At 40.8% G+C, this 17014-nt stretch overlaps 1 protein-coding gene and 1 long non-coding RNA gene across 3 annotated transcripts; one reads left to right on the top strand and one right to left on the bottom strand.

The window, feature by feature from the left end:
- Positions 1-3056: 3056 nt before the first annotated feature.
- LOC130453847 (uncharacterized) lies at positions 3057-14148 on the bottom strand. Its single transcript, XR_008911454.1, has 2 exons — positions 13567-14148; positions 3057-10126 (listed from the first exon to the last, which is right to left on the bottom strand). It is a non-coding gene; the product is annotated as an uncharacterized LOC130453847 (long non-coding RNA).
- LOC100020316 (ubiquilin-3) lies at positions 13650-16509 on the top strand. Of its 2 annotated transcripts, none has more exons than XM_001365507.4 (2): positions 13650-13773; positions 14141-16509. In XM_001365507.4, the coding sequence occupies exon 2, from the start codon at positions 14175-14177 to the stop codon at positions 16224-16226; it is 2052 nt and encodes a 683-aa protein (XP_001365544.1). In that variant the 5' UTR covers positions 13650-13773; positions 14141-14174; the 3' UTR covers positions 16227-16509. The 2 variants fall into 2 exon arrangements, with proteins under 2 accessions (XP_001365544.1, XP_016277534.1); XM_016422048.2 differs by having other exon boundaries at positions 13678-13773; positions 14108-16509.
- The last annotated feature ends 505 nt before the right edge of the window (positions 16510-17014 follow it).

Here is a 17014-nt window from a genome sequence, read left to right as displayed (position 1 = left end):
CTGCATTCCTGGAGATACAGTGCTTCCATCACCTAGACTGGTCACCTAGGTATGTTACTTAGTATAGGCTTCATGACTGAACTTGATCCAGAAATGGCTGAATTTGAATTAGATGTAAAAAGAATGGTTATTAAGTGGGCAAAGGAGGAAGCATTTGTTCTCTGTTTCCAATGTCCAGCCAAGGAGGCTGCTGGTAGAGATCACCCTGGAAGCACCCATGTTGGAGCAAGATTAGGCTATTTTACTCTATCTGTTAATCTCTATTTCTCATCTTTTACCTATTCAAGTAATTCTAATAAAATTTATTAAATTATAAGGGCCAGAGTTCTAATTTTACTATAACAGTATGCATATGTTTGCATATTTATCTCTCCCCCACTAGTCTATAAGCTTCCTTAGGGCTAGGTCTATATCTTTCCCAGCTAGCATAATATTTTTTTTTTTTGGATTGATATAAGAAAAAGAAAGAAAACCCATTCTCTCAAAGAGCTTACAGTCTAATGAAGAAAGATAACACACAAAAGGAAGTTGGAAAAGGATGGGCTAAAGCTGAAAAAGAAATGGCAGGGTGGAATGGGATTCAAGGAATGCAAGTGAGAGGAAAAGAAGAGTTGACTGGACTATGAGCTTTATTAAATGGAGGCTTTGGCCTGGGGGAAAAATTATAACAAAAAATCTCAGACAAAGATTTAATTTCCCAAATATATAAGGAACTAAGCCAAATTTACAAAAAATCAAACCATTCCCATATTGGCAAATGGTCAAGGAATATGAATAGGCAGTTTTTCAGATGAAATCAAAACTATCAACAATCACAGGAAAAAGTATTCTAAATGCCTTCTGATTATAGAAATGCAAATTAAAACAACTTTGAGGTACCACCTCACACCTAGCAGACTGGCCAATATGGCAGCAAAGGAAAGTGATAAATGCTGGAGGGGAATGTGGCAAAATGAAGACACTAATGCATTGCTGGTGGAGTTGTGAATTGGTCCAACCATTCTGGAAGCAATTTGGAAATATACCTAAAGGGCTTTAAAAGAATGCCTACCCTTTGATTCAGCCATACCACTGCTGGGTTTGTACCCCCAAAAGATAATAAGGAAAAATGTTTGTACAAAAATATTTATAGCCACCCTTTTTATAGTGGTAAAAAGTGGAAAATGAGGGGCTGTCTATCAATTGGAGAAAGATTGAACAAATTGTGATATTTGATAGTGATGGAATATTATGTGATATAAAGAATGATGAACTGGATGATTTCTATGTGAACTGGAAAGACCTCTACAAATTGATGCAGAGTGAAAGGAGCAGAAACAGGAGAACATCATACACAGAGAATGATACACTGTGGCACAATCAAATGCAATCAATGCAATGATCCAGGACAATTCTGAAAGAGAAAGAACTACTTACAACCAGAGAAAGAACTGTGGGAGTGGAAATGCAGGGGAAAAACATGATTGATCATGTGGTTCCATGGGTATATGATTGGGGTTTTGGCTTTAAAAGATCACTCTATTGCAAATATGAATAACATGGAAATAGATATTGAGTGATAATACATGTATAATAACCCAGTGGAATTGCTTGTCAGCTCTGGGAGGGGGGAGAAAGGTGAGGGGGAGAATAATGAAACAAACAAACAAACAAACAAAGGAAAAAAGAAAGGAACAAAGAAAGAAACAAAGAAACAAAGACAGACTTTAAGAGAATGTCTTTCTTTTGCATTCCAACACTATCAGAGGAAGAGGCTAGCTACTGATAAGGTATAAAAAACTGATGTAATCTCACAGCATGACAAATTCCTGGTGATAAGGTTTCCTAGAAGCATATTTATAATGGATCTAGTCCAAAGAGTGTGACTGGTGGGAAATTTCTTTCCCTTGTCTTCTACACTAACATGTTTTTATATATCTTGGAGGAGGTGGCATGATAAGACTAGGAAGAACCCTGGATTTGTAATTTCACTTAAATTCTATCTTTTCCATTTAATACCTGTGCCATATTTGGATTGGGAAGTCATATCATCTCCTTGGGCTGTTTTTTTCCTCGTCTGTAAAGAAAACATGTTAACTGGATGACTTTCATAGACTCCTCTTGCTCTGAATCTATAATCCTATGGTTTTTCTTTCTAGATTAGTCTATCCTTAATTCCTGTCTCCTTTTTCCCTTCCTTCTCTTCTTTGGTAATCTCATTCACCTCCACTATACTGATAAACTATACTGATAACATCCAGATATTTATCTCCAGAACTAATTCCTCTTTCTAAACTCTTGACCAAAATGATCATATCATAATTTCTTAATCTACATAAAGAAATCCTTGATATTAATGATTTAAACTTTAATTTATTTGTAAATAACTGAGGAACTGATACTAAAAAATACAATAATCCTTCATTTTACAGATGAGATGGAGGCTCAGGATCATATAATTAGGAATAATTATTATATTATTTTTATTTATAATTATCATAATAATTCTATCTGGGGTTTAAATCCTTGTCTTCTGATTGCAAGCCTGGCACACTTTATGGATTAAATCATGTTGCCTATTATAACTGCCAATAAGATACCTCCATTTTGTTGTCCCATTGCAATTTCAAACTCATTATATCCCAAAATTTTATTAATTTTTTTACATTACATTTATAAATTACTCCCATTTTATGAGTGACTTTTTCCCTCAATCTTCTTCAACCCAACTTCATGAATTATTTTGGTCCATAGCCCCAAATTGTCACTTGCTTGCATGATCTTGGGCAAATCACTTACCTTCTCTTGGCTTTCTGTTCCTTCACCTTGTGGGGAGTAAAAAATCAGTAGTGCATTATTCACAATTATGGTTAGCATTAGGATTAAGGGTAGTTGTGATAATTTCTGATCAATTATCCCTGTAACTCTGATTTTGGCCCTTCAGGGAAAAGAGAAAAGAAGCCTATGTCTACATAACAAACAGAGACTTCCTCTCCCAGAAGTGAATATACCCTTCCCGCAGCCAAGCCCCTTCTTATTGCCTTACTACCTCTTTCAAAGGAGCCAAACACTTTTCCTTTTCTTTGTTATTGATTCTCAATTAACTTGCAATCAGCATTTCAAGGATGAAGAAAATGAAGTCCCATGGAAAATTACAGTACAAAGAGTCCAGTGAGGAGGCCATGGAGCCCAGAAAATGCAGTAAAATTTCTATCTAGAAAATTGTTGGAAAGCCTGTGGCTCTGGCCTTGCACATTCCTGAATTATGACTAAAACAGTGTTAATTTGAGAAATGCTCTCATCATTCAAAGATAGCCTGGAATCAAAAAGGGGGAAAGGAGAATGTTAGCTAAGAAACCAATGACTTATACACAAGTGATGGTAACTCAAGGTACCATTGTATAGATTTCTTATAAAATAAGGATTCTTCTTGTAAGTCAATGGACATGGCTGAGGTAATGGCAATGATTTCTGGCAATGCTAGGTCCCCCAAAAACCCACTCCACACAGATGGGTGCTAGCTCAGGATTCTAGAATGATAGAAGAGCTTTGCTTTACTCATTTGGGCAAATGTGAAGTTTTCTATATGCTTCTGAAAAATCCAGAGAGCAAAAAAGCAGATAATGCCTGATAGATGTCAGAGAAATCATTCCAGCCTACATTTAAGGAGACCTTCTGTTTGTATCAGAGATAGTGTGAAAACACACCCCACTTTCTTTAAGCTGATGTGAACGAAGATCAGAGAAAAGTGGCTGAGTAGAAAGCAGTATCATTCTTGTGTGTGTGTGTGTGTGTGTGTGTGTGTGTGTGACTAAGAAAAAGAGATGTCAGAGAAAGAGAGAGCTTCTAGTTCAAGGAATTAGGCCCAAAAAGATTCCCCAGGAAAAAGAAGGTGAGTATCCTGGCTGGAAAAGAGCCTTTCAGCTAAGTCTGCAGTAAAAACCTGTGAAAAGGATGTCCAGTCTCTTCTGTTCCCATCAAATAGCAAGTATGATTTTGTAACAGGAGCTGTTGGTGTCTGGATGGGAGACTCCTCTGCTTCCAGCACTTTGAATAGAGATCTAGCAAGTATTATTAGTTAATCTGAGCTGGAACCTTATTGGAAACCTGGGTATTGTCATACTTAGGTACAGTTTTCAGGGTGGAAAACAATTTGGAGGCACAATAGACTTGACTCCTGGGAAACAAATAAAGCATTTTTTCGAACAATAAATAGGTTTCTGGGCAGTTGGCCAAGAAAAGACATAGATTGGGACAGAGAACAGACTATGGAAGTATGGAAGTTTTCAGGGTTTAATAAAAACCCTGAATTTTGTGGACAATTAGAAATTAAGCTTTATGACATGGGCACCATACCTCCAGAAACCCAGGGGTACTATTATCAGGGAAACTCCCTTGCTCCCTTGCATCCTGAGATGTTTATCCTCTTTGATTGTCCTCTAGATTTAAGATGGACAGAGATGAATCTTTATGCCTCCAGGCAGACCCCAGTCAGATGACTACCCCACCCCACCAAATGACACAGCATCTATTGTAAAGGGTATAAAATCCCTTTGGGGGACAGCTTTTCAATCCATGCTGTCCTCACAGGGAACAGCCTTTCCTTTCATGCTGTCCTCCCAAGGAACTGCTCCCCATCTTGCTGTTCCACCTTACTATCCTCCTGGCCATTCTCAACATTACTTTCTAAATTAATAAATTTCTCTTTTTGTTTTTAATTTAAGTTTTGGAGTCTTGCATTCTTGTAAAAGGTATCCTTCCCAAACCCCAGGGGTACACATCTGAACCTCATAACATTTAGAGAAAAATGGGACAGAAGCAGTGCAAGATGAATAGAGCAAGAGGAAACAAGAATAAAACTGCAGAAGCAGTGAACGGAACAGACATGCAGAAGGATAAGAAGAATTCAGAATTCTATACAGAGAGAGAAAGTTATTGGTTCCACTTGAAACCCCACCTCCTCCTGCCATCCCACCATACTTAGGTGAAGTGATGAAGCAATGTCTGGACAGGAGAGTAGTACCATTCAGGTGGAGAATTGAATTAGTGATTGAATTCACTAGTAACTCCCTACATGGCTCTGAGGGAGAAATGGAAGGTCCCCAGAAGCAGAGAGAGAGAATGAGCAGGAATGCTCCCCTTAGAAACAGAACACTCCAGTTCCTCAAGAGAATATTATTCAGGGCATGAGAACAGATGTGCCCCAGAATCAACACTTGAATAAGGTTCATGAAGCCAAACAGGAGAAAGATGAAGCCCCCACTGATTTTCTGAACTCTGGTTTAGATGTAAATGCGAATCCTTATCCAGATAGTAGTAGAAAGCTCCAGAAAGTAGAAAGTTGGATGAATAATCCATTAAAAGAGCTCTTACAGAAAACTCAAGAGGTATTAGTGAAAAAGGAGCTACAGCAGGAATTATGGATTAAGAATGGACAGATTTCTAAGAAAGAATGAGGGAACAATCATTTTGGAATGCCTCCAGAGGTTATATGTGATTACTGTGGAAACTGTGGGGGGAAAAAAGACCACTTGAAAGAGGATTTTTCCAAATAAGAGAGAGAACAGGGAATAGAGTCAGTTGAGCATTGAAATTGGTAAGCTAAATAAGAGAGAAAAGACCATCCAATTTCTCAGAACCAGCTGAGAGATTTAAAAGATACCTTAGACTCTATATGAATGATCCCATGAAGAAATTCACAAATGTTTTATAAATAATTCATGGCCAGGCATTGGCAATAAAATTGGAAGCCTAGATGGATGAGCCATTAAACCTCTAGAGAAGTTCCTCCAAATATATATATATATATATTTGGAAAGAGAAGATAATAGCAATAAAAGAACTGACCAGAGTTATAACCCAAATTTTGAGAAAACCTCTGTTACGGTGTAAATCACCTTTAAAGATTGTTTATAATATTAATTTATGGTCACCAAGGAATTTACTTATGAAATTCCTAAAATGAAACACTCAAGTCAGAATGGAGTTATGGTGGTTTAATCACAACGGGAGTAAGAAAAGGGAAAGGGAGAGGGAGAGAAGGAGAAAGGAGAAAGGGGAAAAGGTTAACTCAACCTTCTGGCAGAGCCGGAGTTTTAGGCCCAAAAAGGTCAAGGTAGAGAAGAGAATCAGTCCTTGACTCACGTGACCAATCTGAAGGAAAGCTGTCTGCAGGCCTCCTCTCTGCTGGAGCTCCTAGCACCCACTGCCGCCTAGCTCTGTTCACAGGAAGTGAGCGAATTCCCGAGGCTGTTCCCTACCTCACTTCCTGTGCCTCACAAGTGCCAATGGTGGCTCAAGCTTGGTTTAGGACAGCCCAGGTGGGCAGTTAGTTATTTCTGATTTGTCATTGACTAGCACATGCCCATGTAGTGTGGGTGTGCACAATCCTGGGTATTAGACCAAGCAAGATGGAGATTTTTTTAAAATTTACACCTCAGTCAGAGCAGAAGAGGTTAAATGCAAAATTAATATACTAGATTGAGACAGACAGTGAGAGAAAAAATAAGAAGGGAAATGCAGAATAAGAGAGAGAAACCACTGAAGAAGAGAAGAGAAATATCTTTTCTACAAACTATGGTTGTAATCAGTCCAGCCACATAAAGGGACAGTGAGCTGACTTGCTGAAGCCAGAACAGCTGGCAAAGAGATCAGTGAAATTTTCTGCTGAGACATGGCTGAAGGCTTTTTGAACACTTCATGACTTAAGGTGAATACACTGACTTTGAAACTGACATAGGCACTGTACCCCCAGAAACACAGGTGAACTATTATCAGGGAAATTCCCTTGCTCCCTTACATCCTCTTGACTCTGAGCAATGACCCCTCTAGGGTCATGAGATGACTATCTTCCTTTGATTGTCCTCTAGATTTAAGATGGACAGAAAGATGCACCTTCAGGCTACAAGTCAGACATCTGTTTGTTCCCTAAAACTAAGGAATCTTTATGTCCCCAGGCAGATGATCACCCCACCTCACCAAATGCCTGGGTGACTAACACTCTCTGTTGTGAAAAGTATACAATCCCCAGAACTGATGTCATCAGGGGGAATAGCTTTTCCATTCATACTGTCCTCCCAAGGAACTGCTCCCCATCTTGCTGTTCCACCTTGCTATCCTCCTGGCCATTCTCAACATTACCTCCTAAATCAATAAATTTCTCTTTTTGTTTTTAATTTAAGTTTTGGAGTCTTGCATTCTTGCAAAAGGTATCCTTTCCAAACCCCAGGGGTACACATCTGCACCCCCATAACAGATAAGACTTTTACAAGCTTTAGAAGCTGACTGACAAACTCTTCCCTTCCTTGGGAGGGCAAAGAATAAGTAAATAAAGTAGATAATCCCAGGGAACACTGATTTTGAAGCATGCTTTCAAAGTTCATGTTAACTGTTTCTTGTCTGTTTTTGTTGTTTGTGACCCTGTGTTATGTGTACACACAAAAGGGGGTTGGGAAAAGAAACCATTTAGTGATTTTGAGGTAAATCTGTTTCTCTTTGTCAGCCTTTCATTCCAGGAAATGGGAGAGTAGACAGAACAGAGAATGTATTTGAGGGATTCAAGAAGAAACGTGAATTTTTAGACCTCTTAAACTTTAAGATCATCTAAGTAAAAAAAGGAACTTTGTCTTCTACTCTTAATAGAGGACAAAGGCAAAAACATCTGTTCAACATTTTTCTCCTGCCCTTTTTTCAGCTGGCCACCAATTGGGTAGAGAGAAAATCAGAACAAAAGAAGGAAGGTTTTAATCCCACAGTTTGAATGGATTTTTTTTAATGGTCTTGATTTTAAGGTTGATGTATATAATTTTTGAAAATCACAAATGATTCTAAAATGTACCTGTGGAATTACATGAAATGATTGTAAAGTGATTCAGGGCTGGAAAATTATCTATCAGTTGTGGATTCCAGATAAGTTTGATTTTGTACTTAATGATGAGAGAACTATTAGTTCTCACTGAGACTTGAAATGACACAATGATTAGAGTTTTCAATCTTTGAACATAACTAAAATGTTTATTATTTGAGTTAACTGAATTTGGAAATCGACTGAATGTAATTAGTAACCAGTCTAATGCAGAAAGTTTTTCATTTAAAGAAGCAGATAAGAAGAAAATTCCTAATACGTGCTGGCTGTTAAATGAATATAAGGGTTCAATAAAATAAGTATAGAGTGCTTAAGAATGTAGTAAAAGTTTAGAAGAAGTGATATAATATGAAGAAAATTCAGTATGATCTAAATTTGGGGTTGACAAATGAGAATGTGAAAATGTTATTTCAGTATATACACTGTTGAATTAAGCAACAAGAAAAATGTAATGAATACTAGGGAAGGCGAAGTTTTCAGATTTGGAAATTTGAATGGAATCTGTGTAAAGAGTCTGGAATATTGCTAAAGAATTTCAGAATTTGTAAACATATATTGTAATCAATTGGGATATATGAATTGTTGCCAAAATATGTGCCTTGGTAAAAAAGATTTTATTGCTGAATGTAACTATGGATTTAGATGTAATCTATTTGCCTGTAGAATGAAATTTTGGGTAAACATAAATGATTTATGAATTTGTCCTGTGAAATAAAATAATCTTTGAGGTGAATTGGATAAGACAATATTTAAAGATATAATGATGTATGTAATTGATGATGAAATTGATAAAGAGATTGATAAAAACATGTGACAGGATACCTGGTGGAAGGTGAGAGAAAGGTGTGGAATAAGCATATGAAAGACATAAATGTAGGAGACTAATAGAATATGGGGCCTCTTTATGAGAACCAGAAGACAGACATGTTGTATGAACAATGTAAGTAGATATGTGCAGGAAGATGTTGAATGTGATTCTGCTTTTAGCAGAGGTTTAAAGGGAAAGAAAGTGGATCATTAGAGATTAAGGAAGTTTAAGCAATTGCTTATTTCATCTCTCCCTCTTACCAAGAAGGAGGAACAAGCTACAGAGTCCTGAGTGTTCTCAGAGAGAAAAATAAATCAAATGTTAAAAGGGAGACATAAACTAATTTTAATTAGAATGTATGAGAAGGAAATAAAGTCTTTTGAAGACCATGGTAAAGCATTTAGATAATTATGGTTAGCATTAGGATTAAGTGTGGTAGGAATAATTTCTGATCAATTATCCCTGTAACTCTCCTATATAGATCAACTCAGTTTGGCCTTTCAGGGAAGAGAGAAAAGAAGCCTATCTCTACATAACAAGCACCTTCCCCCATCCAAGCCCCTTCTTATTGCCTAACTACTTCTTTCAAAGTAGCTAAACACATTTCCTTTTCTTTGTTATTGATGCTCAATTGACTGGCAAGAAGCATTTCAAGGGAAGTTCTGTGGGAAATTACAATACAAAGTCCAATGAGGAGGCCATGGAGACTAGAAGATACAGTAAATTCTCTATCTAGAAAATTTTTGGAAAGCCTGTGGCTCTGGCCTTGCACATTCCTGAATTAAGACTAAAACACAGAGAGTGTTAATTTGAGAAATGCTCTCATCATTCAAAGAGAGCCTGGAATCAAAAAGGGGTAAAGGAATATGTCAGATAAGAAACCAAAGAGTCATAAACAGGTGATGGTAACTCAAGGCACCATTGTAGAGATTTCCTATAAAATACGAATTCTTCTTATAAGCCAATGGACATGGCTGAGATAAAACCAGCAATATTCCCTGTTGTCTGCTCTTTCTCTAATAAAAGCTTCTTCCTGTCACCATCTTATCCAAGTCTCCTGTCTGCTCATTGGAGTGATTTCTAGGGGTGCTATGCTCCCCCCAAATGAGAAGTTTGGCCTAAATGACCCCCCCCAAGTCACTCTTTTACATGAAACATAATCCTATGACTTTGATTCATCCAGTTAGTCAATAAGCATTTAAAAGGACTTACTTATGTGCCAGGTAACTGTGCTAAACTCTGCAAATACCAAGAAAGTCAAAAAGAATTCCTACCCTCAAGGGGCATACATTTGAGGATTGGGTTGGGGAGATAATATATAAATATTTAAATATATACAAGATATATACAGTTTATGTTCACAATAGTTGGTATTTTTGACTCTTGTAAAAATGGAGATTTGAACTCTGGACTCCAATCCTCAGAAGTCCTTGGCCACTTCCCAGAATGCTTTGTAATCTCACTGAGATCCTCATCTGGGAAAGATCAAAAATTTCTATTTAAACTGGTTGTAAAGTCTACCGTTTTTCTTTCCTATTTCCGTTTCGGAGCACATGTGGCTCTCCACCTAGCAGGCAAGATGTGAGTGGTTGTGAATGGGCTCTCTGGGCCTAGGCATGTGCTTTTCTTGTTTTGTATTTTCTTTATTTCTTAATCTTAAATAAACCTCTAAAAATATAATACTTCTAGCAGAGAAACTAATTTTAACTGTTACACACTACTCATATTTAGTTAGTAAAGAGTCCTGACAGTTCAAACTCTTCAATATCAAAAGTTAATGTTTATGTAGTTCTTTTAATGTTTGCAATATTCTTTTTCTTTTAAACAATGTTTTGACTGGAATGAACTATTCTTTTTTCCTTACTTTTTTCCACTTTGTTCTAATTGGATCCTCTGAGTGGGAGAGGGGAAAAGATGTATTATAAAATGAAGGTGATATAAAAATAAAAGGTATGAGTAAAATAAAATTTTAAGTGAATCCTCACTGTATGTCTAGCAAAATCTAAACACATTAGCCAGGAAGGCCTTCTACCATCAGACTCAAATCTAAATTTTCCATTCTTTTCTCATATTATTCGAATTCCCTTAGACAAAGTAGACTATTTTCATTAATTAAACACTACTTCCTTGCTTACTTAATTAATCCATACACTACTGTGCCTCAGCAACCCTTTTCCCATTTTAATTTATTTCATTGGCTTAGACTGCCTTCCTCAATTTTTTCCTCTATTGAATTAACAATCTTTTTTTTATTTTTAGCATTTACATGGCACTTTATTTTTAATTGAAAATTTTTATTTAATTAATTTAGAATATTTTTCAATGGATACATGATTCATGTTCTTTTCCTCCCCTCCTTTCTCCCCCCGCCCACAGAAGACGCGCAATTCTACTGGGTTTTACATGTATCATTGATCAAGACCTATTTCCATATTATTGATATTTGCACTAGGGCGATCACTTAGAGTCTACATCCCCAGTCATGCCCCCATCAAACCATGTGATCAAGTAAATGTTTTTCTTCTGTGTTTCTACTCCCACAGTTCTTCCTCTGAATGTGGATAGTGTTCTTTCTCTTAAGTCCCTCAGAATTGTCCTGGGTCATTGCATTGCTGCTAATAGAGAAGTCCATTACATGCAATTGTGCCACAGTGTAAGTCTCTGTGTATAATATTCTCCTGGTTCTGCTCCTTTCACTCTGCATCACTTCTTGGAGGTCATTCCAGTTCCCATGGAATTCCTCCAGTTCATTATTCCTTTGAGCACAATAGTATTCCATCACCAACATATATCACAATTTGTTCAGCCATTCCCCAATTGAAGGGCAGCCCCTCATTTTCCAATTTTCAAGTGTGGCTATAAATATTTTTGTACAAGTCTTTTTCCCTATGATCTCTTTGAGGTCTAACAACCTTTTAAGGCCCAATTCAAATGTTACCTTCCTTGGAAATCCTTCCTTGATTCTTCTAATCACTTTCCCCCTACCATTTTGTCTGGCAACTCATTAATGTACCTTTCAAGTACCATTATATACTACATATACACATATATATGTATATATATTTTTATATATATGTATAACATATAATATATAATTATCTTTGAATGTGTCCTAAAGACTTACTAGACCCAATGCTGCATGAATCCAAGGTTTGTTTTTATCATAATTTTTTCTTATACCCCCACAGATAAGACTCTGTACAAGTAGGGCACTAGACAAGTATTAGTAAAATTGAGTTGAATATGCTTGAAAGCCAGACTTAAATATTAGAACTTTATCTTTTTTGGCAATGGGGAATCATTTAAAGGTTTGACTGGGGACAGGAAGGGTTATGATCTTAGGAGCGTAGATTTTTAAGGAAGGAAGGAAGGAACTTTAGAGGATACATCTGGCCTCATTTTATAGATGAGTTCTCTTAGGTTCAGGGAGTAATGACTTGCCCAAGATCACATTGCCACAGTATATCTCTGAGGCAAGATTTTAACCTAAGTTTTCTAAGGCAAGAAGTCCAGTGTCTTATGCACTAAATCCAAACTGGTTCAATATAATCTGTATTGAGTATCAGAAAGATAAATTTGCTATATTTTATGATAAAGGAAGAGTGAACAGTTGAGAATCATTCCTGCTTTTGTTCAATATACATCCTCCTACTGGGTCCCTTCCTTCCCCTTCTCTTTCCATTTTCAAATATAGTCCACCTTTATTGGTCCAGAAATACAGAATAGAAGTTCTGGAAATACAGAATTGACAGATTTTTAAAATTTCAGGCTTAAACAATACTTCAGATGTCTTCTACTCCAACCTGTAACTTTATAGGAAACTGCTATGCATCCTTGACATTATCAGCACTAATTTGCTAAGCCTTTCCCCCCCATTTTTACAAAGTATCTGCAAATGTTTTACTAAAAGAGTATGGGGGACAAAGAGATCTAAAAATTTTTGTACAAAAATATTCATAACCACACTCTTCCTGGTGGCAAAACATTGGAAAATGCAGGAATGTCCCTCAATTGAGAAATGACTGAACAAACAAAAAATTGAGAATGGCTGACCAAATTGTGGTATATGATGGTAATGGAATACTATTTGTGCTGTAAGGAATAATAAACTGCTTGGTTTCTATAAGAGCTGGGAAGACCTCAATGAACTGATGCAGAGTGAAATAAGCAGAACCAAAAGAACACTGTACACAGTAATTGAAATATTTTGAAATGATCCAATGTGAAAGACGTTGCTTCTAATAGCAATGCAATGATCCAGGACAATTCTGAGGGACTTATGAAAAAGAATGCTATCCACCTCCAGAGAAAGAATTGTTGGAGTAGAAATGCAGATGAAAACATATGACTTATCTCTTATTTTATCTGGGTATAGGATTTGGGGGTTTTGGTTTTAAAAGATTACTCTATTACAAAAATGAATAATATGGAAGTAGGTATTGAGAGATAATATATGTATAACCCAGTGGAATTGCTTGTCAACTGTAGGAGTGGGGAGGGAAGAGAGGAGAGAGAGAACCTGAATCATGTAACTTTGGAAAAATATTTTAAAGTAAATATTTTTTTTTAAGTATGGGTAAAAAACAGAAGTCTAGAAACCTCCTTTCGTCTTCCTCCCCCCCTCCCCCCAGGATAAACTAACCAGGCTTCTTTTTGTTTTCCTGGGGTCTTATTATTTCTTCCTGAGATCCTCAGTGATACCAATCTCAACCCTAAGCAACTAGGCTAGAGTTGAAGTACAAGCTAGAAATAGGCTGCTTTCTTCTCTACTTCTAGTCACAGTTTGAGATGTCTGTTCTTTCCCCTGGGGCCTTGGACCTCTGGCAACCCAAGAGGACAGTGAGGAGTTTATGTGTGGGGAGGAGCAGTTTTAGGGTCTATTGTAGGAGGGAAGATGAAGAACATCCTTTCTCACCCTGAAGACAGAAGGCTTGAAGGGAATTCCTAAGCTCCAAGACTTCCTGAAGAAGCTGGGTGGCTGTGATGTCAGCACTGAGGTCACAGACAACAGGATAGAGTAGGGGGATGGATTCCAGCCCAGAAGGCGTCCGTCTGGGGCTGAGGGAGGATGAGGGCTGCAAGGAGGCTTGCCTGAAAGGAGGGACGGGGCCGCGGCAGACTGGTAGGTGCACCCAGGCTGGGGGCTCTGTTTCTTTGTGAGCAGGGTCCTAGGCCTTTCTCATCCTCACTCCTCTTCCTACCTTGGGCTAATCCCACCCCGGTACCCCTCTGACTGTCCCACGGCTACCTGGTCCCCCCCCTTGACTCTCCAAAGTCCCCTTCTCCCTTGTGGCCCCTCCATGGTCCTCTAAAGGATCAGTCCCAGGCAGGAAGGAAGCCTATTAGAGAGTCAGGGAAACCTCTTAGAGGGAAGGTATTCTGTCATTTAGTTGTGAGTGCTGGACCCCCTTCCTCTCAGGGTAATTCCTTACAAGTTTCCCCCTCCCTTGGCCCAGACCCTAAGGCCTCGTCCCACCCCCACCCCTCAGCTGCGTCCCCACCGACCCAGCCCCCCTGCCCACCATGGCCAAGAGCGGAGAGGTCCCACCCCGGGCCAGCCCTGCCTCCACCACAGACCCCCACATCATCAAGGTGACGGTGAAGACACCCAAAGACAAGGAGGAGTTTGCAGTCCAGGACACTTGTACCATCCAGCAGCTGAAGAAGGAGATCTCTCAGCGTTTCAAGGCCCACCCTGACCAGCTGGTCCTTATCTTTGCGGGGAAGATCCTCAAGGACCCAGACTCCCTGGTCCAGTGTGGCATTCGTGATGGACTCACCATCCACCTAGTCATCAAGATGCAGAAGCGGGGTGGGGGGCCAGAGTGCCTGGCCCCCAGCCAGCCAGCCCTGCCCCCTCCACCCCCTCCACCCCCCCCACCAGTCCCACTTCACCCTGGTGGGGCCCACCCCTTCAGCCTGGGTGTCCTCACGGGGCTCAACGGATTGGGGCTCACGTCTGGCAGCTTCCCCGACCTGCAGAGCCAGCTCTTGTGGCAGCACATATCTGTGCCCGAGCTGGTGGCTCAGATCATCGATGACCCCTTCATCCAGGGCCTCCTCTCCAACACTGGCCTGGTCCGTCAGCTGGTCCTCGATAATCCGTACATGCAGCAATTGATCCAACACAACCCAGAGATTGGTCACATCCTCAACAACCCAGAGATCATGCGCCAGACCCTCGAGTTCCTGCGTAACCCAGCCATGATGCAGGAAATGATGAGGAGCCAGGACCGGGCACTCAGTAACCTGGAGAGCATCCCGGGTGGTTACAACGCTTTGCGGACCATGTATACCGACGTCATGGACCCTATGCTCAATGCGGTGCAGGAGCAATTCGGTGGGAACCCCTTTGCAGCTGCAGCCACCACCTCTAGTGCCACTAACTCGGGATGTAGTCAGCCCTCTAGGACCGAGAACTGTGACCCCCTCCCCAATCCCTGGGCCACCCACTATGGGATCACAGCTGGAGGACAGGATCGGCAGCACGGAGGCCAGGACTCCAGGCACATCCCACTCAGATCAGACCCCCAAGAAGGGTCTCCTGGCTTCCCGAGCATAGGACTAACAGGCTACCTACAGCAGCTCCTGGAGCCTCCGCAGGGCCTGGGGGCTTACTTGCAGGGGCCTGCATCTCTGGGTCTCAGTCAAGAGCCTAGCCCAACAACTCTGTCGGGGGGCCATGCACCCCCGGCGGTACCGCCAGCCCAGCAGTCTGGGGCCAGGCAGTCTTTACCCAAAGAGCCTCTTGCAGTCAAAACCAAGACCACTTGTCCTGCATTTTTAAGACCTCCTACAACTAGCAGCTCCAAAAGGGGTAGTGACAAAGAAGATGGCAGTGTAGGCCCCAAGGGCCATAGCACCAACATGCCCAATCTGGTGTCAGGTCTGACAGCCACCAGTGGGGATGGCTTTATGACCTCATCCACAGCCCCAGTTGCTGGGCCCCCTCAGGCACCAGAACCTGCATGGATGGCTAGGCCAACCTATGTGAGGCCCCCACGAACGGTGCCCATGGACACCTCCACTAGGGGTGCCCTACAATTTCAGGAAGAGATGCAAAGGCAGTTACCACTGCTTGTCCACCTCCAAGCAGCCATGGCAAATCCTCGAGCCTTACAGGCACTGTTGCAAATTGAGAATGGCCTACAAACCCTAGCCACTGAGGCACCCCGTCTCTTGCTCTGGTTTTCACCTTCTCTGGGGGTCCTGGGGATCCCATCATTCATGCCTGGAGCTGAGATGGGCAGCTGCCCCCTAAACAATCCAACATCAGTGGTAAACCCAGAGGAGTGCCCGGAGACAGTTGCCCGAACTGTGTCTTCTGGTCAAGGCTTGGCTGAGGTAGAATCTCTCTCAGACCCCTTCTTCCAGATGCTGCAGGTCCTGACCAACACCGGTCCCCAGCTGCAGTCATCACCACTGCAGCAGCCTGAGGCCCAGTTCCAGCCCCAGCTGGAACAGCTGCATGCCATGGGTTTCCTCAACCCAGAGGCCAACCTCCAGGCCCTCATTGCCACAGAGGGCGATGTGGACAGGGCTGTGGAGAAGCTGAGGGAGTCACAGATATCCTAACAGGATTGAACCTCCCCTCACCCCTGCCTTTACCCCCAGAACTGCCCTACTCCCTGCTGCACCCCCCTTGGAATGCAGCCACACTATGAACTAAATTTACTGAGATGCCCTTTACGTGGAAAAAGTGTTGTTCCAGATGACTGAGGAAGAGAGAGGGAGAGAAAGAGAGGGTGGGCCAATGTACAACCAGATGACCTCCAGATCTTGGGGGTCTTCTCTGCTCAGCGCCCCCTCTGCCCTGTGCCTGCCTCGAGGATGCAATTACATCCAACTTCCAGTGTCAGTTAATGTCTCTGTCTTCATATTTGGTGGAACTTGGGAGGTGGGAATAGGGGAGCTGGTGTGGGGAGGGTAGTCTTCAGAGAGGAGAATGTAGGGGATTCAGGAAGGAACTGGAGGGAGGGGGAAGAGGGATCATGGGAATCAAAGGGCAGAAATAATAGATTTAAGAGTAACAGCTATAGTGGTAACAGCGTGATGGAACAGAAATCAGAAGAAATGGATTCAAATCTTGGTTCTTCCACTTATTAGGTATGTTTCCTAAAGCAAATCATATTCTTCATCTGAAAAGCAGGACCTGATATTAAAGTTCCCATATACCCCTAAATCCTCTGGAAGGAACGTCTAAAGAGGAAGGATTTGAGGCAGGGGGAAGAAGAATTGGTAAGGGGGAAGAGGTTGAAGTCTGTCAGAACTACCTTTCTTGGGAACCCTAAGTTTTTTCCTCTTCAGCCTAAACATCTCTATTTCCTTTAATCAGTTAAGAAGGCTAATTTATTCTCTAGGTC

Source organism: Monodelphis domestica, chromosome 4, assembly GCF_027887165.1.
Source record: "Monodelphis domestica isolate mMonDom1 chromosome 4, mMonDom1.pri, whole genome shotgun sequence".
NCBI lineage: Eukaryota > Metazoa > Chordata > Mammalia > Didelphimorphia > Didelphidae > Monodelphis > Monodelphis domestica.
The sequence above is the reverse complement of the archived record's forward strand: the minus strand, read 5'-3'. Positions and strand labels throughout refer to the sequence as shown.